Source organism: Pantherophis guttatus, chromosome 2, assembly GCF_059756535.1.
Source record: "Pantherophis guttatus breed Tessera chromosome 2, ASM5975653v1, whole genome shotgun sequence".
In the NCBI taxonomy this organism is placed as follows: Eukaryota; Metazoa; Chordata; class Lepidosauria; order Squamata; family Colubridae; genus Pantherophis; species Pantherophis guttatus.
Window position 1 is genome coordinate 56,691,891 of NC_142064.1, and position 24,735 is coordinate 56,716,625.

At 36.9% G+C, this 24,735-nt stretch overlaps 1 protein-coding gene across 2 annotated transcripts in view; it reads right to left on the reverse strand.

Annotated features, from left to right (window-relative positions):
• Window positions 1-24,735, reverse strand: part of MARCHF3 (membrane associated ring-CH-type finger 3) — a 130,103-nt gene that overhangs the window by 15,072 nt on the left and 90,296 nt on the right. The window contains exons 3-4 of one of the 2 annotated variants that reach the window (XM_034409990.3): window positions 15,369-15,612; window positions 10,325-10,529 (exon numbers count right to left, since the gene is read on the reverse strand). In XM_034409990.3, coding sequence (XP_034265881.1) covers window positions 10,325-10,529; window positions 15,369-15,556 — 393 coding nt within the window. In that variant the 5' untranslated portion in view covers window positions 15,557-15,612. The remainder of the gene's footprint in view (window positions 1-10,324; window positions 10,530-15,368; window positions 15,613-24,735) is intronic. The other variant, XM_087886019.1, reaches the window with a different exon arrangement.

Sequence of the window (24,735 nt, forward strand, 5' to 3'; positions counted from 1 at the left end):
AGTGATTCATTTAACAATCCTGGGAAAAAAGTTGTAAAATTGGACACGACTCACTTAACACCTATTTTGCTTAACAGCAGAAGTCCTGGACTTATTTGTGGTCATAGGTCAAAGACTACCTGTACATATTATCTGGACTTTTAGATTGCATAAAATGTTCTAAATGGGAAGCATCATAAACATCAATTTATGATTCAAATATTCATATATAGTTAGGATAAGGTGCAGGATATTAATATCTTGCTACAAGATGCCTGAATTCATAGAACTCAGGTTAGTTTCAGATAACTTTGTCAGAGATGTCATCTGTAAGTTTCAATTGTCTCTTTCTAGGACAGTTAGGTCTACAGACATGTTGCTATACTGACTGTCAAGTTTCAGCATATTTCACTACCAATGTCTATAGCAAATGCGCAGCCTTCATGCCTACTCAGCAATAGCTACTTGGACTCTTTCTCTATCTCATCTGTTTCTGTTAATGCACACAGTTCACAATTCAGAAGGATGACTTCAAAGCATGTGAAATAGGATACATTTTAATAGTATTGATGTATTTATCTGTTGATATGAGCATACAATTTTGTTTTGCAATGATGTACTGATGGCTGTTGATTATCTCTACTGATTCAGCTTTTGATTTTATAGCTGAAAACCTTACTGGAAATGTTCAATGTTCTTAGTGAGATTTTGAAGAGAAAAAAAACCACCCCATGATACAGAGTCATCACATAGTGATGAAGAATACCTTCCATGCTACCATCTGTGATAGCCAACAAAAGTGGTCCATTCAGCATTGTGCCAGGTCACTTAGCATCATTATTAATAATAATGCCTTAGAGTAGATCTTTCAGAGTAGTCTTCTATCTGTTGGTCAAGGACCCAGGCATACACTTAGCTGTCATTGAGCTGGATTTAGAATTGGTAATGCTTGGAATTGGTCCATTGAATCAAGAAGACCTAATCATGTTAAATTACATTTCACTGACTTTAGTGAATATAATTTTGGATCCAGCACATTTGCACTGGACATTTTCATTTTACATATATGCTCTATCTCTCATAGATGTATTTTTAAAAGGATAATTTCTGTGTTCACAAAACACAGTATGCCAGAATAAATCACTTGTTGACTTAATGAGATGGCCTGGCTCACACAAGACTAATGAAATGGCTGGGGCCCCACAATTTTTTGAACCACAATGATCTAATCCTCTGTCAGTTTCATCTAGCATACAGTGAGAACCCAGCCGCAAGTTTCAGGCAGTTTGATTTGTAATGTTTATTCTGTTGTAATACCTCTCAGTGCTCTCGTTTCTTTTCTCTGGAATAAGTTTTAAAAATAAAATAATAAATCTTTCAGCCTAGGCTTCAACTACCTCAGGAGAGTATAATGAAGTTATTCCCTCTTTGGTTGCAACAGGCTCAATTGCCAATTCTAGTCCATTTTAGCTCTTAAAGCCAGTGGGCCATTTCATTTTGTTGATTACATGCCTAAAATGCTTTTCCTTCAGCCCTGACAGTGATCTCTTGGTGAACTGTGTCAAAGAGTGTCAAGCCTCCAGTTGCAGTAACAGGATACTAACCTCCTGCCTCAGTGAATGGCAGTAGGTTAAGGTGCACAAAACTAATCTCAAAGGAAGCAGGGAAAACAGTTCAAAGCTCAGTATGGGAAAACAGTCTAGTGATGTTCATATTTCAGTATAACCAACTGCAAAAAACGTTCATATAGCAGGAAAGTGCCTCTTAATACTGCTGAGACCAGTAAAAGAATAATAAAGCCTTTCTGATGCATTGTAAGAAGCTTGGTCAAAAAACAACGTAAGCCTTAGTTCTGCATGAATATCGCCGTACTTCAAAGGATTATTATATTGCACTGCTTAAAACATACAGGTTTGTGATAGCATTTCTCATTTGTTTTAATGTATTACATATCGTTTAATGCTCCAGTAATACCGGAAGAAATTGTGTGTGCTCATATGCTGCTAGGCTAGAACTCCTAGCATCTTTTTGTGTTTAGTCATTGTGTAGTAGAGACTCACTTCTCGTGTTACAAATGGGAAAGCTAGAATTTCATAGAAGTAAATGCAGCAGGTGAGGCATGTTGCTGCCAGAATAGTATGACCTACTCAAAAGTCCTCCAAAACTCATTCCAATATCATGTACAGGTGATCATGTACAATCCTCGACTTACAACAGTTCATTCAGTGACCGTTCGAAGTTACAACGGCATTGGAAAAAGGGATCTTTGACTGTTTTCTCACTTAGAACCTTTGCAGGATTCCCATGATCACATGAGTTACATTTGGATGCTTGGCAACTGGTTCATATTTATGACGATTGCAGTGGTGGTATTCAGCTGGTTCTATCCGGCTCACGCGAACCGGTAGCGGAGACTGCGGGAGGCTCTGCCCGCTCCGCCCACCTGCCCAGACATCATCATATTTGCGAACGGGTAATGAAGGTAAGTGAATATCATCCCTGGACGAATGCAGTGTCCTGGGGTCCTATGATCCCTTTCTGAGATCTTCTGACAAGCAAAGTCAATGGGGAAGCCAGATTCATTTAACAACCATATTATTGATTAAACAACTTCAGTGATTCACTTAACCACTGTGGTAAAAAAAAGTCATAAAATGAGGCAAAACTCACTTAACAAACTTCTCACTTAGGAACATAAATTGTGGTTGTAAGTTGAGGACTATCTGTACACAATTACCAAATAATGATCTAACATGAACCAACTAAGTGATTAGATTCATGCTCAACTAACATAATATGATTTGTTCAGTTCTCATTACCATGTAGTAGGAACTAGGCGTGTAGCTAATAAATCACTTGGTTTAATTATTGTTTTGTGTCCATTGTTTAATGCAATATGCAAATCCAGTCACTGACAGCCAAATTCTACCTAGGTCTATTAAACTTACAACATACAGTTTTTAAATCAATAAAACATAAAGGTAAATTGCAATAAAATCAATAAAACATAAAGGTAAAGATAATGGATAGCAACCACAAAATATGAATTAAGGGTCTCGCTTTTCCTTGCCAAAGGTCTGGGTGTAGAACCAGGCCTTCACAAATTCTTCTAAACAATAGAGTAGGGGGTCATTTGGATATTTGGGAGGCGGACCTTATTCCAGAGAGCAGGTACTGTTATAGAGAAGTTATGCCTCCAGGGTCTGAAAAATAACACTGTTTAATTGAAAGAACCCAGAGCTGAAGGATTGAATTAGCCAGGTAGATACAATATTTAGCTCAGGAGTCATTGGGATTATTTGGTTTGTGAATTTGCTACAGATGGCTAATTTCTGCACCTTTTTCGGTTGAAAATAAGGCATGTTGTAGGTTTTATATATATATAAATATATATATGATATATATATATATATATATATATATATATATATATATATATATATATATATATATATATATATATATATGAAATCTGTTGCTGTTATTAGAATTAAAATAAAATCAGATAGTTTCTGAATATGACTTTACATTTTCATAACTAATGTTATAAGGGCAGAATGTACTTTCTGCTTTTTGCTTAAAAGTTCTGCACCCTGATGAAAAGATATTCTTTTATAATGCTCATGAATTCTTATCTATAGTATTAAAGTCTTTTAATAAGAATAAGAAATGAAAAAAACCTCTAATCTTTCCCAGTAGAACTAGAAAAAAATTGCATTTCGTTATCATAAGGAGAACAAAATATCATACAAAATGTTACATTGGAATTCACATTTTCCTACATCCGATTTTACACAATTATATAATAAGCTGCTGAAGTCATAACTTTATATTCGGATGATTAAAAAGTAAATAAAATCCAAGGCAAGACTCTAAAATAATGAAGAATCTTTAATAACTGCCCGGTAGGTAAAAAGCCATGCTTTATGCTTGCTTCGACAAATGACACCACTGTTATTCTGTGATAAGATAAAACCCAGGGAAGAAGAAGCTATAAATTAAAGCTTGGCATCCCACTTGTTCTGCAAGGTGAATGAATAATGAAACCAACGCCTGGTCAACATTGACAATGTCTCTAATCCATATTCTCTGCAAAAGGAAATCCTTATCGGGGAGAAGCAATAGTGAAGTCAGAGGATCAGAAGGTAAATAGATTACAAAGATGCTCTTCTCTGAAAATGAAAGCCACGTTGGACAAAAATGGCTACAGTCTCCATTTTTATCAATGATTTATACTTCACCACCATCTGAAATGTGTCCTGATAGAATTATGCTGAGAACAAATAGTGATAACCTCTACATAAGCAGCCAGCCGTGCTGTTTCAGTTTCTATGCAATTAAGAATATGTCCAGTTTGAGGAAAAACTGTAGAACAATCCAGAGCCTTTGGCTTTCTATTCATTGTTATGAACCATAAGTTGGTATTTTATAGAGTGCTGCTGTATATATATTTCATTTATATTCATGTCTTCCTTTGTCGCCTGCCTCCATAGGAAATTTCCTGAGATAGACAATTCTGGAATGTACCAGCAAATCTTTATTTTTGCAGATATTAAACTACTTTAAATTAATTCCCCTTTTTATACAAAAAAACAGTACAAACAGTATTGAGTATGCCCCTGAATTTGCCTGTTAACTCATTTTCACTTTTGCCTTATTTAAGCATATAACATAAGCCAATTTTAACAGGCTACTTTCTTGCCTCTTGAGTTGAAAGAAAATTTCCTCTGTGATCACACAGCAATACCTTCCCAGCTCTGGAAGCATTCGCTTTCCATTTGAGCTCACCCAGTTACTATTAAGACTCAAGAAATGTCACATTCCATTTGTGCAGGAGAACATTTTCATGGACAGCCAATCAGAAGGTGAAGCTGAAATAAATTAAGCTGTACATCTACTGTCACTGCAATCTTGCGTAATTTATTTATCTTGATAAGGTTTTCATGAAAAATCATATGCACTGATAATTGAAAATCTTTTTAGTTTTACAGTAACCAAGCCTTGAATCATTTTCCACAGTTTAATTCCAATGTAGCTGCTCACTTAAATTGAGAGTTCATACCATAATGTAGACTTGGTTAAACACAGCTATAGCTACAGTTGAACAAACAGGTCTGTGTGAAAGAGGAATAACTGCAGGCAATAAGATTACTCCCCATTTCACTATCCCTCATTTGCTACTGCTTTTATCAGGTACTGTAGATTAGCCCTGTCCTCTCCCATTGCAAGGCCATGGCAAACAAACTATTTTATGAGGGAAAAAAATCCAGGACTTTTTGATGTAGAAATATTGATGGCTTTTCTGCTATATAGTGAGTTTGTTTGTTTGTTTGTTTGTTTGTTTGTTTGTTTGTTTGTTTGTTCTGCTGCCTGTCTCACTCTGAAAAGTGCCTCAGGGTGGCTTACAATTAAATGACAAGCCATTAGGAAAACCAAGCACAGATCCAAAAGGGGATGGCCCACTTCCAACTGCAAATAACTAATGGACTATGACAATTCACCATGGCCTACTCGCCGCAGGACAACGCGCCATGGGACAAGAGTTGCAATAATATCAAAGAAATGGTGGAATAGAATCATTAAAGAAAGGATGCAAAAGGAGGGACAGAATGAAATGTGAATAATTTTTTTAAAAAATTATTTTAAATAATTAAATTGAATTGTTAAATTGTCCTGTGGTGAGTTGTCCCACTGTGAGTTGGCCATGGCAAGTTGTCCCATGGCAACTTGGTCATCACAAATTATCCCATTCCGAATAACCATTCCTGGCAGTAGCACCTGTAACAAGCTACAGTAATGACAAAATGACGCATGCATGTAATTTTAAAATGCCATGACTACGGTATGTATTTGTCAAAAATGTCTGACAGAAGTATTAAGTTGCAGCATTTCTCTGATTTACATATCAGGCGTATGGTGTCATTTCCTTGCTTCCCTTTCTCCTCTGGATGCCTATGATTTCTAGAAAATCTGATATGTCATCAAGCTTTTTTTTTAAATCTGTCAAGTCCTGTTTCTGTGAGGAGCTTAAAGCATTATATTCATTTACTCATGAAATGATGAAAGCTCACAGACCTCCCTCTGAATCTTATTTACCATGAAAGGGTAGCCCTTGCTTAACCACCATTCAAAGTTATGATTGACCTCCCCCAAAGTTAGTTATCACCTGTCCACAAAATTATGGCTGCTACCCCCCCCAACATCGAATTTTCGGTGCTTGATAACCAGCTTGCATTAATGATTATAGTGTCCTGTGGTCACATGACTGCAATTTATGCCTATTTTTGCTGTTTCTGGAAAAAAACACCCATTAAAAAGAATGAATTTGCTTAATGACCACATGCTTTACTGCAGTGACTTGATTTACAACTGTCATAGAAACAGTTGTAAGATCTAGTCAGGTCATATGTGACTGGCATAATGACCGCAATGACTTATGACCAGTGGTGGAATTCAAAATTTTTTACCATCGGTTCTGTGGGCGTAGCTTGGTGGGCATGGCAGGGGAAGGATACTGCAAAATCTCCATTCCTACCCCACTCCAGGAGAAAGATACTGCAAAATCCCCATTACCACCCCACTCTAGGGGAAAGATACTGCAAAATCTCCATTTTCTCCCCACTCCTGAGGGAAGGATATTGCAAAATCTCCATTCCCACCCCACTCTAGGGCCTGCCAGAGGTGGTATTTGCCGGTTCTCCGAACTACTCAAAATTTCCGCTACCAGTTCTCCAGAACCTGTCAGAACCTGCTGAATAGCACCCCTGCTTATGACCAAAATTCTGGGTTCAACTGTATTTGTTTAAGGAGGACTTCCTGTAGTCTTCTAAGTAAAGCTTAGAGAACTGAGACTCCATTGTACAGTATAAAGTCAGTACTGGCCCAGAAGATACCTTCCAGAAGGTGTTTCCATTATTGAAAGCTAGTAACTCAGTATCTACCAAATGTCTGCATTGTTCTTCCTCCTATCTATTCCTTTTATGCACATGTAATTTCTTCTAGATTTTAAGCCTTAAGACCCCTGATTCCTGACAAGGGAGAAAGAAAATCAGGATTCATTTTATACCAGTGGAACTTGGAATGGGTTCTGTCTCTCTCTGGAGTACAATGGACAACTACCTGAGGAACTAACCAGAATACTATAGAAAACCCGTGAACCCTTATGAATTGAAAAAAGCTAAGAGTTGACCTGAAAGAAAGAGGTGTTTTGTGGTGGTCACTGATTTCCTCCCAAGATGAGCTTAGACAGCTATGTCCAGACACAAAATAGCTGCCACAAAAGAGTTGCTATGATGTGATAGGTGGCCATATAAACCTAACTGAATTAATTAAATAAATGCTTTATGTATAGTCTTCTATGTGCCCGTATGAGAAGGCAATGAAGGAAGTTACCAAGACTAAACCTATCAATATCAGTTCTTTCCTCTTGATTCTGGATCAATGACAGAGCCAAGAAAAAGTTGAAAGACACTATAAGGATTTAGGAAGGAAGGTCAAGGAAATTGGAGTACAGGCAGTGTTTTCATTAATCAGTTTCTTTTCATTGTTCAATTTCAATTATCCATTGAGGGTCATGGGGCAAGAAAACAGGGTTCTAGAAGTCAACAAATGGCTCCACAAACAGAAGGGTTGGATTCTATGACAGTGGCCTGTGCAACCCTCATGGAGGGCTTCTGGAAATTGATGGACATCTTACAAAACCTGGGAAGTGTTTGCCAGTGTTTTGAACACTCTAATCAGGAAGGCATTAAACAAAAAGAAAAGCAGACTTGGGTGTCAAAAGTCCAGAATTGAATATCTAGCCAAGGACAGGGTCAAGAAAGCAAAACACAAAATGAAAAGCAGGATACTGGGATGGAGCCTCAGAGCTTCTTAGGACAAGACTGCAGAGATACCAGTAGGTGGTACTCAAAACTTATATTTTAGCATCAATGCAAAAAAAAAAATATGGGAATAAAAAGGGAAAACCAGAGCTCTTAACTCAGGAAGACAAATGTAATGAGATAAGCACCATTGAAACTTGCTGGTCTGATACTCATGACTCTCATATAGCACTGCAAGTACATGAATAGGAAGGAAGAAGAGCAGCATAGACAAATAGAAGATGGTATCCAGAAATTGTAGTAATTCTGCCACAAAAATTAACAGACTGAGCTGAGGCTTGCAAGAGATATCAAAACTAACAAATAGAGCATTCTTTGGTTATGTTAGAAAATGCAGGTCCATTGCTAAGAGAAAGTGGTGAAATGTGTGGATAATGGTGAGAAATAGAACTTCCTAAATCCCATTTTATATCTGCCTCCTTTGAGAAGGAAAATGGAGATGTAGGTAGCAATTTTTATGCTACAGGGAGAACAAGGAGATACAGCTTTTAACATAGAAGGAAAGAATAATAAAGAACTACCTAATGTAAATGAATTTGTCTCCAGAGCCATATGGATTATATCCTGGGGTAGTTAAATAATTAGCAGAATTGATCGTAGAACTGTTCTCAGTAATCTTTGAAAACTTCATGTCTGCACTGAGCAAAGTCCTTGAACAGATTCTCAAGCAACCTGTTTGTGAGAGCTTGAATTGGCATGTTACAATTAAACAAGAGTCAATACAGTTTATCAAAATCAGTGTCTGACTAATATTACTCCCTTCAGTAGAGTTTCTAATTTAATAATTCAGACGAAGGCCACAGACATAGTATACTTGGACCTCAATAGAACCTTCATCAGCTAGTCATCAATGAGTAAAACATGAAGAAGATGATATTAGTTAGATGAATTCACAATTACCTGAATGATTGAACCTAAGGAATTCTCATTAATAGCATCACTTCAGACAGTAAGTATTATACGAGGAATGTAACAGTTAGAAATATAAAGTTCTGCATATGGATAACAAAAATGTAGGGCAGAATATAGGATGGGTAGACACTTGCCTGGCAGAAGTACATATGAAAGTGATCTGGGTATCCTGGTCAACCAGAAATTAAATGTGAGTGAGCAGTGTAATTTAACTGCTAAAAAAGGCAAATGCTATATTAGGATATAATAACAGAAGCAAAGAGTCCAGGAGGTAACTATGCCACAGGCTGTTCCACTCTACTCTGCCCTGGTCAGAATCTACTTGAAATGCTGCATATGGATCTGGGCACCAGAGTTTAAAAAAATGGACCAAGTGGAACAAGTTTGGAGAGGAATCACGACAGCAAAGCATTATGAAGAACAGTTTAAAAATCTAGGTATGTTTATAATAGCAATTTTCAAACATCTGAAGGGCTGTCACATTGGAGTGAACATCCTCTTTTGCCCCAATTAGTTAAAATATAAAGAAGGAAATTCAGGTTAGGCTTCAGGGGGACCTTTCTGAATGAATGACCTATCAGCCAGGGGACAGGCTACCATATGAGATAGTCAGTTCTCCTTCACTGAAACAGATGGCGGATGTCAGAGATGATCTGATGGCTCCTGCACTGAATGAAAACTTGACCTAGAGACTTCTAAAGTCCCTTTAGTTCTATGATTCTGAACAGTGGAATAATATTGGTTGAAACAAAATAAAATACATAGTTCTATCTTGGCAACTTCACAACTATTTTTTTAAAACTTGTGGAAAAGTAATATATTATTCAGAATTCTCACAATCCACTGGTTCATGTTGATTTTTAAGAGACCTGTAATATACTGTCTTTCAAAAGAAAACAAAAAGCTTTTAGTGCAGCAGTCAAGTGAGTATATTGTCATTTTATATACAGCTCAATTTATTTAAATCACTTATTTAAATTACTGCAGCTAGAATGAGCTAATAGAAGAAAACAACTTGCTTATATGACACTGTTGGGCAACTAAGAGATGCAACAAAAATATTTAAAACGTAAAAAAAAACACATCACTTGTCAGTTCAGTGGATTTTAAAAATGATTTCTTAGCATGTATTTATAATACACCCTAATATTTCTCTTAATATGGTATAAATGTATTTCCTTTCAAAACACCAAATCAAAGAATATTACATGTATCCTAATTTTTTTCCGCTATAGTTAATAAAGGTACATAAAACCCAAGGCATCAATTCCACTTTAATCACTCATGGGCTTAGCTAAAAACTGAAAGGATTCATAACTGAATTTTACTTGTATTTTTACATAACTCTTATTTTTTATTTGTTCAACTACTCTGAGTCATTTAGACAGTGAGGTGGGCAGTGTGTAAATTTGATTAATAATAAATAAATCTCTTCTTGCTGTCCTTCTGCTCCTCCTCTTTGACCCTAAACTTTCCAAATTACAGATTTTCCTTTGCTTGCGGTACAGTATAAAAACATCCATAATTAAAAGCTTCTCTCAATTACTGACCTCGACCAACGGCCTTGGTTTGCGCTCTACTGTAAACTTGAAGTGGCAAAGTTCACAGTAATTGGTATTTGAAGATGAGAGCCAGTGTTCCAGGCAGCTACGATGAATAGTCCCCAAAGTTCCAGTACATTCACAAGGAGATAGCAGGTCTTCTTGACTGCTGCCTTCGTGGCAAATCCTGCACATTGGTCGGTCATTGAAAGGACTGCAAAAAAGGAGGATTAAATTGGTGCAGGAGTCATAAATTGAAGGAACATCAAGGTTATTTCAAGGTTAATTGTACTGTATACAGTTGAACTTAAGAGCCTAATTCATTGCTGTGCATAATCTCTTTCCAACTACCTACAATGTAATCTTACCATAGTAGAAGAATTAACAAGGCAACCCCATTTCTTTAAGAACACTCAGTCAAGTCATATAAAGAAGCAATCCTTAAATTTTATTAGTTAATATGACCTGGGCAACATTCATTACTGCTCCCAAATGATGTATGCAGTATATTGTGGCTTGAGTGAGAGAGAGGGGGGTGGAAGGGTGGAAGGGGAGGAAGGGGGAGGGAAGAGATGTTCCTTGATTCTCTAACATATTTGTGCCAATATCTTCTTTCCAATGACAGTAACAGCACCTTGGAATCTAGCCAAAATTGCTACAACTGAGAAAACGTCTTTCATCAGTCTACCAGAAAGTTCTGCTTTGTCCCAGTTTCCCATTCCCTGTTCTGAGTTTTCAGTATTCTCTACATTTTTTCTCTTTTGTAGCCTCTTTTCAATTCCTTTCCTCTGGATCAAATATATATATATATAACAGGACCAAATCATGATTTGTAACTTTAGTTTGCATTCAGCGCTTAAACCAGAGTTTCTTGAATGAAATGTTATGGGAAACTGCTTTAACAAATTCCAGAAGTATTAAATATTAAGATACAAGGAGAAATGAAGGTGAAGAGTGAGACTATGCAAAAACTCTGTTTCAAAGTTTATTATGGCACATGACCCCCAGAAATCCAACATAATAAAGAAAACTTGACATATTTATTTTTTATTTTATTTATTTTATTTTTGGATTTATATACCGCCCTACTCCTGAAGGACTCAGGGTGGTGAACAGCCAAAAAGATAAAACACACAAACTACAAAGTTTAAAAGACAATATAAAAACCCATTAAATAATTTGGCCCAAAACAAATTAAAACACCCCTAATGTTTTAAAACAAATTTAAAATTTACAATTAAAAGGGAAGTTAGGCCAGGCCAGCCTGTTGAAATAAAAAGGTCTTGAGGGCACGGCAGAAGGTACTTAAATCTGGGATCCTCCGTATCTCCAGGGGGAGCTCATTCCAGATGGCAGGTGCCCCCACAGAGAAGGCTCTCCCCCTGGGGGCTGCCAGTCGACACTGTTTGGCTGACGGCACCCTGAGGAGCCCCTCTCTATGTGAGCGTACTGGCCGGTGAGAGGCTATTGGTGGCAGAAGGCGGTCCCGTAAGTACCCAGGTCCTAAGCCATGGAGCGCTCTAAAGGTGGTAACCAAAACCTTGAAGCACACCCGGAAGACCACCAGGAGCCAGTGCAGCTCGCACAGGAGAGGTGTTACATGGGAACACCATGTCGCTCCCATAACCACCCGCGCGGCCGCACTCTGAACCAGTTGGAGCCTCCTGGGGCTCCTCAAGAGCCCCATGTAGAGAGCATTACAGTAGTAATGCTACTGTACATATAAATGCTACTGTTTTACATATAAAATATTCAATGTTCTACTATATTAAAATTAACATTTGGAATGAGCCAACTTCGGATATAGCAGTTGTGTATTGTACTGCTATTAATTACACAGCGCAATCAGAAATATAAGAAAACCCAAACTGTCTGCGACTGGCGAAACTCTTAGGGATACAATTGCTTAAATTGAAATGGATCACTTTCTACAAAATACAATCCTATGTAAAGATGTCTTGAGAATGAAGCTCTTTTCTTCTATACTGCAACTCCTATTGCAGTGTTTCACACAGCTTTTTCTTGGAAACCAGCTTCTGATTTTACAGCATAATAGTTAATTGATTAGCTGTAGCTATTCATTCTCACACTTATTTTTCACAATCTCTCTCCTTCCCTCTAGTGTATGTCTAGAGCATATTTATATGCATGCTCAAGATTTGTTTGCTTGAACGGATGAAGCATTTTCAATCTATTTTTTCATTTCTTCATCCATTGCGATTGGTTTTATTTAAGAAAAATCTATTAATATTACCAGAAATATCCAAAACAAACATTTCAAGTAAAATCTAATTCTGGCTCCTTTGAAATGGTATTAAATATCCTCTCTGATGTACATGCAGCTTTATTGCTTCTTCAGGTTATCACGTGCAGAGTGTCCATGTGCATGCTCTAGGCAGAAGTCCTATGGATGTTAGGTTTAATTTGCTGCTCTACATAGTCAGCCTACTTTTTCACCTCATGTTAGTTTCACACTATACTCATCACAATGTGCTGGCTCAACTACTGTTATCTCCTCTCTCTTTTTCGAATCTACACAAGTTAGAACATTTCTTTTTCCACCTGGCACCGGTTTCCCTTGGAGAATTGGAGCAATGTCTTTGCTGAGACAACAGTATCCTCTCTAGAACTTGGGGATAATGAAGAGAAAACTAGACAGGAGGCGCAAAGCTGCCAACCAGAAGCAAAAAGCTGGGACCAAATATTTGGTGCAGGCGCCCTTCACATCCAAAAGTGAGAAATGAGCAGCATAAAGTCTGCTAATACATAAGGACAGGTGAGATTTTAAACCTTGGGGCTGCTATAAATAGCAGGCTGGCTTGCAAGATTCTGTAACAGCCAATTGTCTCATTATTTCCCTTTTGTTTGTAAAAGTGACTTTTACAGAAGCCTTTCTTCCGTTGCTAGCTGAGTAAGGAATGCTGAGTAAGTTTCTTCAGAGAGATGTACTACTGTCTCTTGGGTGAAGGTCCGACAATTCCTGCATTTAAAGGAAAGAGTGTTCTGCCCTTATTTTTGGAGGACTCCAAAGTATACTTTGTGGAAAGCCACCAGAACAGTTACTACTCTTAGGCTTCTTCATTGTTTTTATATATGATGTGATAGGCTGTTTTTCCAGGTCCTTAGGTTCTTGTAAGATCTTCAAAAGAAAATAAAACGGAAGAAGGGGATTTGTTGCACAATGCATATACAACCCGAACTTACATAGTATAAACCTAAGGGCCATTATCACCTGCAACAGTTCTTCAAATTCTTCTTCAGGAAAAGAAACTTGAGACTTTATTCCTTAGCCTATTTGTTTAAGTTTAAAATTCTTTCTTCCAAGTTAAATTGTTAAAATTGATTTGAATAAACATCAGTAATTTATAAGTGAGGACAGACCTGTTGTGTTTCATTTGCTTTCCTTATGAAATAACTGAAGCAAAATGTATTTGATTTGACCTTCCCTATAGCAAGGCAATCAAACTGGGATATTTCTGTTTCAACCTATTTATTCTTTCCTTAAACATGATTGTAGGTATATCTTAATGACTAGTTTATTCATAATCGCAAAATTATTCAAATTAATATTTACTATTTGATAGTGCCTATCTCAATAATTCCATTTTTAGGCAGTATGATACAGAATTGCTTCCCCTAATGTGGGAATCCAGGCATAGCATTATCCAAAGTATCAAGTTGGGAAGGGCTGGTATTCTAGTTTCAACATTGGGACTTGAAGGTTAATATCCCTCTCAACTATGCATCAGTGTGTCCTTCCTTTAATCTCTCAGCCCTAACATATCTCACAGAGCAGTTCTGGCAGGACTGAACAGAATCCTAAGTGTGCTGTTCTTAAGAAAAAGGAGAAATCAATACAAAAACAAATGCACAAATTTTAGAAATTTACTGTTAGAAAAGGCGTTTATTCTAAGACAGATCTAGCATGGTGATCTGCAATTGAAACTTTAGCTTTTTATATAAGTAACTTAAACTTTCTGCAGAAACTTCTAATAATCCGTTTTGTAAGGAAAAAGCACATCAGAATGTTATGTATATTTTATTAACACAGTTCACATCACATATTTACACACACGCACCTGTGCCGAGTTAGGAAAAGGAATATCTTTTTCTAAGAATCCAATGTGGTTTGTTGCAATTCTGGTTGAATTGGCTAATGGTGTAACAGGAAATATACATGCCATGGTGCATTTAACAATTATTGTTTGTGAGTGAGTATCTATGCATTAAAGTTAACTTAAAGAATAAAGACCTATGAATGACTCAATAATATTAAGGGAAAATAAATATTCCAATCTGGAAACTTTCAGAAGTACTGCATTACAATGCCCATCATTCCCAGCCAGCATGCACACCCCCATATGTTAACAGTAGTATGACTTCCAGCTGTCAGACCTATTCCTGAAGCACATTTGAGAAAAACCATGTAGCCAGTGATTATTGTGTCAAACAGTTAAGAGGTTCCCTGGCTGTAGAAATATAAGGCAGACATGAAAGAGTGAAAAAAAAAAAAGCTCCATAACACTCCGAAGCTGGATGAGAGAAGACCCAAAGAATCTCCTTCTGTCAATTATTCATAGTTGCACAGTTTGCAATGAGCAGCATGCACAAGTCAGCAGGATGACACTTCTAAAGTTTTCTTTTCTAAATCGGAAGGATTTATTGCATCTTATTCACTTTACAACCCACCTCTCCCAGCTATTTCCCTACCTTTTCCTGCGAGACCGAGCAAGTTTACGCATTAGAGATATTCACAAAGTTATTGTCAGCTTACAAAATTCATTCTGAATTCAAAAGAGGAACGCTCTAACAGTGCAAGTTGTGCGTGGAGTCTGTTCAGAGTTACGGAAAGAGGAGCGTGCAGGACTGTAGCCTCTAATCTAACCAGGATAAAAACAGTGCTTAGCCTGGCCTTAAAAATAAAGTCCCAAGTAGGACTACAAAGGCTCAGATCTTGCAACTAACATCCCCTCCGTTCTTTGCCCTTACTCCTCCAGCACTGCTGAATGGCAACCAGACATGTCTTGAGTTTGATACGACTGACTGACCGTACCTCTGCGTGGCAAGAGTCCGTACTACAGTTGATAGCAGCTGTCCGTCCTTGGCCGAAACTTGCATGACATACTGCGGCTGTCCATTCACAAGGCTGCTACAGTCCTCCACAGTCTTTACCACAGGAGTGGCTGGGCTGGTGCAGTCTGGTAAGACTTCGGGCAGGTGACTGCAGCGGCTGGTTGTCATGGTAACAGACAGCAATTACTCTGCTAATGGCTTCCACATTCATACAGGATTTCCATCTAGGAAAAAAGATTAGAAAACCATTTATTGAAGAGCAGGCTGCAAAGACTGAATACAGACCACCTGCATCTTCATTCATTAATATTCAACAGAACTCAAAACAGCATCATTTCTTGTTATAGCTTTTTTTTTTTGGTAAAGCACTAAAGGGGAAAAGCAAAGATTGATAACAATGCAGAGAGCCCCGCGACGTACAACGCTGTCTTATTGATTCTCTAGGAAAATGAGAGATTTTCTCTCTTTAGGAAAAAAAAGAAAAAAAGATCCATGTTCCTATGATTGGCGGGGGATGGGCAGCTTTGAAATGTGGGCTTGAGAAATTGCATCTCTATGAAGCAAATGTGTGTGTTTGTTGCTTTATGTTTCTCCACAATCATCAGTGTCTTGATAATAAATGGGAAGTCTCTTTTCACTGCTTCTCCTTCTTCCCCCCCACACCTGTCTACCACCACCAAATATTTCTTGCTTGTTGCACAGGGCAAAACAGATTTTGCTTTTGATCCCGTCAATTCGATCTAAGCCTCTCCTCAAAAAGTTATGCCTTTCACGAGAAAGAGGACAAGAAACTTACAATCTCTCTCTCAGGGAATCATCCATTATTGCTAAGAGCATTACATCATCAAGCTTGGAGCAAAACACCAAAATTAACGTTTAATGAGAGAAAGGCAGTTGACTACCTCAAAGTAGGAATAATATATGTTACAAGTTAAAAGTGAGGAGGAGAGAGGGAGAAAACCAATAGTCCATGGGATTAGCTTTTTACACATAAACATGGTCCCAGCAGAATAATATGTAAATATGAGAACTAATTTATCAAGAAAATTCTATTCTCACTCTCAGTCAAGGTATTAATGAGGGTGTTAGAGTTTCTCAAGATCTTAACAGAGATAAGTGTGAGACAAGAATTGTGCTTATTACTATTTGCCAAACAGTAAAAGAGAAAACCCAGGGGTATTGTTATCTTTTTTTTATTATTCAATAATTTCATTTATTTTAAAAATGATACATGTCACAGCCTGCCACAATTGGCAGTCAGCATAAAATGGAACAGTTTTTGGAGTCCTCCTTCACAGATCAATGCAATATCTTACTGTAATATTTCCCATAATATAAAAAAGAAAACTGAATCAGGTGGTGGGGGCAGGGGCAAAGGAGTCTTTTATTTTATGGGACTTTGGTAAAAATGTCACCTATCTATGATCAAACACATACGCAGATTAACAATTCATCACTGATCACCTTCTGTTCTGAACATACTACCATATATTCCAGTGCTCTTCGTTACAGTGAATGCACACCTGATTTTTAGGAAAGATTACTTCACTCTGTTTGGAATAAAGTTTATTGGGCCTGACAGAGCACCAAAAAAGGAATTTTGGATTTGCTCACTCCTTTCTTTCTCTCAATTCTCCTTTCTCTGCCTCCCGATTACAAGTAGTAAAATGCTACGAAATTTGAACTGATCACATCTTGGTCATTTCACTTTTATTAGCTTGATTTAATTGTCTGAATTATCAAATATAAATGCTCAAGGGGATTGGCACATACCCAATGTACATTTAAAGCCATGATACAGCACCTGAAATATGAATTTTATTGTGTGTGTTTTTTTTAAATCTGTGTAACCTCAAAGCATGGAAAGATTGAGGTCAGCCTTGGATAAGCTTCCTTTGATCACTGAGGCCACAGTCATGTTACTGAGCACCCTAACACTTGCAGAAACATTAGTAGAGGCAAGAAAATTATTCAGAATGTCCATATAACATGAATGATGGCTCAGGTGTTTGCATGCTTACAAAATATTAAAGAAAAGATGTTTGAGAACACTACCCTTATTTTAGTGGCTGTTTTAGCCTTGAAGAAAGTGGATATTCTCCAGAGAATCTGAATACTACCAAGGTATTACTATATGGTAGTGCCAATGCTCCGAGGACAAGGAAGAAAAAGAGTAGCATCCTGATCCTCATTTCCAATAAAACAGAACAAATAGCACATTCTGGTACCATTAATACTAAAGGGAATGCAGGAGAATGCAGACTTAACAGAACAGTCTCATCTCCTACAGCATATGGACATGGATTATGAGCTACATTTTAGTTTTGAAATACATGCTGAGACTGTTCATCGAGCGTATGCAGCAGCACAGTAGCTGCCTCATTAAACTTAAATAGCCTAGACAGTGCTGTGCTTACAGATCCATGCTATAGAATTCTACATTTTCTTGCTTGCTGCTTCACTGACCTCATTATGTACAGCAGCGAGATTATAATTCTGCAGAAAGTGACCATCCGGGGTTTTACAAAGGTTTCCGTCAATCAATGAGGAGTGTTTCTTAACCACCAAATGATGCAGCTAAGAGCAAAATATTAAATGCACCCAACTCTCTTACACTGGCTGTTAATTAAAAATAATAAAAGTTCTGAGCAGCCCACCCAGCATGCCACATTTAAACATATTTGTAACATATTAAAAATAGTTTAAAAAATTTAAAACTGTCATTTATTCTACTATAGATGTAGAAGATTTGAGGGGCTAGAAAAGAGCATAGGGGAAGAGATTGGCTGCTTAAAAAGTTCATGGATGACATGACATTTCAAACCAGATCAACGCCAGAACTCTGATTGGGTTAACAATCCTTCTTTGCCTTCTTCTTTCCTATCCTAGGTCAACCAAGCGAGAATTGTAAAATGAACACCAATCTCAAACATTTTTTTTTAAAAAAAAATCAGCGATGACAGAAACTCTATGATGTGATTTTCTGAAACCAAAACATTAGATTGTTTCTCACTCTTCTCTCTAAACACGACACCTCATATACATCCAACAATATAAGTGATAAACTGCACATGTTGAATTCTGAGGTAAATATAAAAAATTGTTCTGAAAAGACCTATTGACTAAGACATCATCAACGTATACCAAAAAATAAAAACCAAACAAAAAAAAATCATGCCACCTAATGAATTTCTATCCCATACAGATATTACCACATTTGTTGTAACTGTTTTAAAATTAAACATATGGAAATTGCTTATTGGAATCAGGACCAAATATGCACTTTAATTCAGAATTCCCGAAACAAATATATAATTGAAAGTACAGGTAGTCCTCAAGTTACGAATGTAATGGAGCCTGCCAATTACACTCATAACCAAGGGATTCGTAGGAGTGAATCGCATAACTTGACCACAATCACTTCCTGCTTTCGCCCATGCATTCACTAATCAAATGTGTGGGTTGTTAAATGCACATGTGGTATCTCAGGGTGGGGAAGGGCATGGAGGGTCTAGTGATGGAACATGTCACCTGTTGTAAACTACAGAATATAGAATAACAGAGTTGGAAGGGACCTTGGAGATATTCTAGACCAACCCCCTGCTCAGGCAGGAAATTCTATACCATTTCCGACAAATGGTTGTCCAATCTCTTAAAAACTTCCAGTGTTGGAGCATTCATAACTTCTGGAGGCAAGTTGCTCCACTGATTAATTGTTCTAACAGTCAGGAAATTTCTCCTTGCTTCTAGATTGCTTCTCTCCTTGATTAGTTTCCATCCATTGCCTCCTACCCTGCCTTCAGGTGCTTTGGAGAGTAGGTTGACTCCCTCTTCTTTGTGGCAGCCCCTCAGATATTGGAACATTGCTGTCATGTCATCCCTAGTCCTTCTTTTCATTAAACTAGACATACCCAATTCCAGCAAGCGTTGTTTATATGTTTTAGCCTCCAGTCCCCTAATCATCTTCGTTACTCTTCTCTGCATTCTTTCAGAAGTCTCAGCATCTTCTTAATAATATGGTGACCAAAACTGGATGCATTATTCCAAGTATGGTTTTACCAAAGAATTATAAAGCAGTATTAACACTTCACGTGGCAGCTGCAGCACATTGCTGACTCATATGTAAGTGATTGTACACTAGGACTCCAAGATCCCTCTCACAGTTACTACTATTGAGCCAGGTAGCACCTATACTACACCTATGCATTTGGTTTTTGTTGCTTAATCCTTACATTTTTCACCATTGAATGTCATTTTGTTAGATGTTCATATCTGTCAAGATCCTTTGGTATCTTAAGCTTATCTTCTGAAGTGTTGGCTATTCCTGCCAGTTTGGTGTCATCTTCAAATTTGATGAGTTCCCTATCTATCCCCTCATCCAAATCATTGAAGATGTTGACGAATATCCCACCACGTACTTCCCTCCACATAGAGATAGTCCTCGATTTACAACCATTTGTTTAGTGAACATTCAAGATTACAGCATACTGAAAAATGTAATGTAAAAATGTAATTTATGATCGATTCTCACACAACAATATTACTGATCAACATTTATATTATTCCAATAAAGGAATAGCAAGTTCTTAAGCAGAACGTGATACATATCATGAATGCAAGATTGTAGTCCTGGGATCTTCATATTTTCCAACCTAAAAGAGTTTTTTATTGCATCCCCATGTAAAATCCATGGTTCTTCTTAAAATGGTAAATTCCAAATTTTGCGTTATAGTTCAAAATTAGATTCATATTTTAAAACAAAACTAATCTTTGTAACAACATATTAACAAAGTTTGGATATTAAACCAAAAGAGGTAACAGTGAGACAACTCCATATTATATGAGTGCTCCCTCGCGTATTTTACAATTTCAGCCTAATGGGATTGATGCTTCCAATCTTTTAAAAATATTTTGAGGTGTCCTAAAAACATTAATTCTGTTGTTAAATTAAGATATTCTTTAAATTATTAATATGTAATTTGTTAATAAATAGTATTCCAACTCTTTATTCTTGCAATATTTAATTAATAATTAATAACTAATATCTGTTAATTTATAAACAAAAATACCATGGCTTTAAAATCAAACCAAATGCATATAATATTAACAGTAATTCAGGAGTTTTAGATGCTGCTGATGCAAACTACACTGAATTATGAAATCCTTTATTTATTAATGGTTTGGTTGTATTGCAGAATTATGCTATATAAATGACTAACTAGACTGTATAATTTTCTTTTGAAGGAAAAAAAATTAATATAATTTCTGCACCAAAAATATGAATTTTCAGATCTCCCAATATTCTACAAGTTTAGATGTTTTCCTTTGTATAATTCATTTTCATTCCGCTAATCACAACTAAGGAAAGACAGCAATATACAAAGGTAATATATATTCAGCTCAGTCTCCTTTCAGAGATCTAAATTCATAGTACTTCCAAACCAGATTTCAAGACTCTCACCGTTACTTGAGAGCAGAGATGGACAGAATACTAATAGATCTCTGAGTGATCTGCTATGGATAAGCAAGGTTGTCTAACACCAGTAACAACTAAAAAAGGTGTTTGCACCCTTACCTTAAAACCCAGAGATTTATTTTGATGAATAAATTAAAACTGAATTTGGAGCCTTGAGAGGGTTTAAGTCTTTGTAATAAACATTGCTTTTACTGCATCATAACAAGTTGCAACTTAACAGTAATACTTAGAAGTCTAGATGTATCCCACAGAGTTTGCTTTTTTCAACTAGTGAGTGAACAAAGCAAATGGGAGTTTATCAAGAGAGAACATGAGCCAAGGAGGGGAAAGAGACTGCTACTGCTTATGACTGCTAATAGTTTCCTGTGTGGCTACTCATTGAATCTATTCTTCTTACGTTCAGGCAGCTAAAGGCACATATAAAGTGAGGAGGGAGCTTCTAATGAGTAAATGAAGTGGAGTTCAGTAGGGAGTCATTCCCTTCTTATTTTTTCCTTTTTTTCACCATCTTCTTTTAGTCCAGAAGCTAATCTTCATTCAGAAAGACAGTTTTCACATCTAGGAGGTCATAACTAAATCAGACAAAAAGGTTTGGGTGGAAGCCAGTTTAGAAGGGTGGCAGAGGACAGTTCTGATCAGCACGGGTGCCAAGGCAGTGACCTTCAAATGTGTGCAAAATTTGTCTTTCTGTCCCCAAATGTAAGGGAAGAATACCAACAATCTTCAATGTGCTGATGATACAACTGTCCCCTCAGAAACCAAAGAAGGCCTCAGACATTTGATCATAAGAATTAAAGAAAGCGAGCAATTTGGCCTCTTTCTGAATGTCAAAAAGGCCATGCTCACGATCACTGCAAGGAATGGACATGTCAGAATAACAATTGATGGTAAAGAGATTGAATGTGTGCAGAAATTCACTTTTCTAGGATTGATCAAAGCAGTGAATGCAGTCCAGAAATAAAGTGTTGAATTGCACTGGGTCACACAGCATTGATAAACATGGATCAAGTATGGAAAAGCAAGGACGTAAAGTCTGGCAGTTAAATGCCGATTAGACTGCATTGTCATGTTGCCCACCTACTATGCGAAAGTTGAACTATGAAAAAAACCTAGACAGGAGGAAAATTGACTCGTTTGAGCTGTGGTGTTGGATAAGACTCCTATGCATTTCTAAGACGACAAAAATGACAGATAAGCAGGTACTGGATCACAAAAAAAACAGACATATCTCTGGAAGGCAACATCACAACATTCTGCCTTACTTATTTGGCCATGTCATCCAATCAAACTTACTAGAAAAACAGTTATGCTTGGATTGGCCAACAGTAAAAAGAAAGTAGATACCACCAAAGCTGACACAAGCCAGAGCACAAAACAACTCAAAGAAGACAAAATGTGGAGAGAGAATTGCCATAGAATTGCCAAAAATCAAATTGAACAGTCTTCTCCTTCTCCTTCTCCTTCTCCTTCTGCTGCTTCTGCTTCTTCTTCTTGTTTCTAGGCCACTTCTAGGATCTTTTTCTTGAAAAATGTAATTGAAGTCGCTAGATAGCTAAGAACTTGATATGACATCCAAACACCATAGTGGGTATTTTCCAAGTCTCTCTAGAAAAGAATGTCCAATAACAAGGAATGTCTTATCCTTGATTGTGATCTATTTCAATCTTGAAGAAATTCTTATCTGTGTGTAAGTGTGTATGTTCACACATATAGGGAAAGTGGTTTTTAGAAAATATTTCTACTCTCCTCTAAGTTTTCAGTATTTTTAGGTACAAATTGTTGAAGTTGCTTTCTGACAAGTACTGAAGTGTCTTGATAGGAAACACATTTAAAGCATTCCTACCTCTGGTTTACTGCTTTATATAAATGTCAAATGACTATGATATTATTCTTAACTTTTAAAAACATACTTGTCATCCTGTATTTCTATTGCTTCCAAAATATGGTAACAGAATCTGGAGAAGGCAGGTATGGGAAAGGATATTTTCCTTTGCCCGAAGGACATAATCATACAAATTATGTAGAGAATATGATCTTCATGAAGCAGTACAATACATTATTTCCCTAAGGGAGCACCACGGTGCCAGTTAAGCATTTCCCTTTTGCATTTCTATTACTGATTTAAGTGACAGGTGTGAAAAGTGCAGAGAGTCAGAATATTCCTTACTCCCTACTGACTACTCATGAGTGGAAGCTGAATGACAATAGCATTGCATCACATATTTCAGTTCCTCCATGGAGCTCTAAATATAAATCAGTTAATGAATAAACTCTCAAGTGAGACAATAAAGCAGTGCTGCACATAGAAACATTGTGGTAGAAACCGGTGGAAAAATGTTGGGCTAGCCTGAAAGGATTTGAAACAGGATTTGATTACCAGCTTTTCAAAAACCAGAAGCCACTCTTCTGTTCTTGCAAGGTCTGAGGATGGACTTCTACTTTTCATCATTTGTGGCATAAACCAAATATGCTGTTTCATAAAGCCATGAATAGTAAGTATTTAATCATTAAATATTCTTGAATTTTTAAATCATAGATTAAAATCATGTAGTTTAATTAAGGGGTGAAATCTACTTACCTTCCTTACTGGTTTGGAAGCACATGCTCTGCAGGCGCACGCAAGCGAAAGCACATGTGCAAAAGGTAAAAAAAAACTACTTCCTGGTTAAAACCAGGAAGTAATGACACCCGAGCGGCGATTGCTACCGGATCGCCGAACCACAGGGAAAAATCACTACCGGATCAGGTGATCCGGTCCGATCCGGGAGCATTTCACCCCTGGTTTAATTTCTTCATAAGACCCAGTTCAAACTAAGTAAAATTTAATCTTAGCAAATATCCTATTCTGGCAAAAAAGAAACAAACATCCATCATAATACTGTTTATTCTTATTTTGTGACTGAGAAAAAGAAAAGGCAAATAACTCTGCAGATCTATAAATTTAAAAGTACTACAAAATTCATCTCATAAAAGACATTTATATACTGCAATTCATCAGTATTTATTTCCAGGGACTGTTCAATGTAAATTTATATTAAAAATAATATGAACAATTAACAATAACATATTTCAATTGATAAAAATATTAATATATTGATTTTAATTGATGTTTTTGAATGTACTTTTACATTGCAAATATTATAAATTACAATATACATTTTATTATATACTACAGAACATATTTTATATACTCACATATACAGACTATAAAAGACTCATCTCCAATATATGAAATAAAATATAATATAAAGTGCCCGAGTGAACAGAAAAAAATAACAGTCCTGTGTACATATAAAAAAAATAATAATGTGCATTTATTTGTGATGCTAAAAATAAAAAAGTAGTATTTTGCTGTGTTTGGCTTCTTTGGGAGGTAGCATACTAGAAGGCATAATAATGTTAGGTGGACATCGAATGTTGCAATTGTTGCATGTACACCAGTGGTGAAATCCAAATTTTTTTACTACCGGTTCTGTGAACATGGCTTGGTAGGCGTGGCAAGGGAAGGATACTGCAAAATCTCCATTCCCACCCTACTTCAGGGGAAGGATACTGCAAAATTCCCATTCCCTCCCCACTCCTGGGGGAAAGATATTGCAAAATCTCCATTCCCACCTCACTCTGAGGCCAGCCAGAGGTGGTATTTGCTGGTTCTCCGAAGTACTCAAAATTTCCGCTACAGGTTTTCCGAACTGCTCAAAATTTCCACTACCGGGTCTCCAGAACCTGTCAGAACCTGCTGGATTTCACCCCTATACTATAAAGTTGAAGAATTACAAAAGAACACTGGGAGAATATCTGAAGGATAGCAAAGAAGATGCACTGAAATTAAAAGCATAAAGGCTTACTAGAAAGACCAAATCTGCATGCA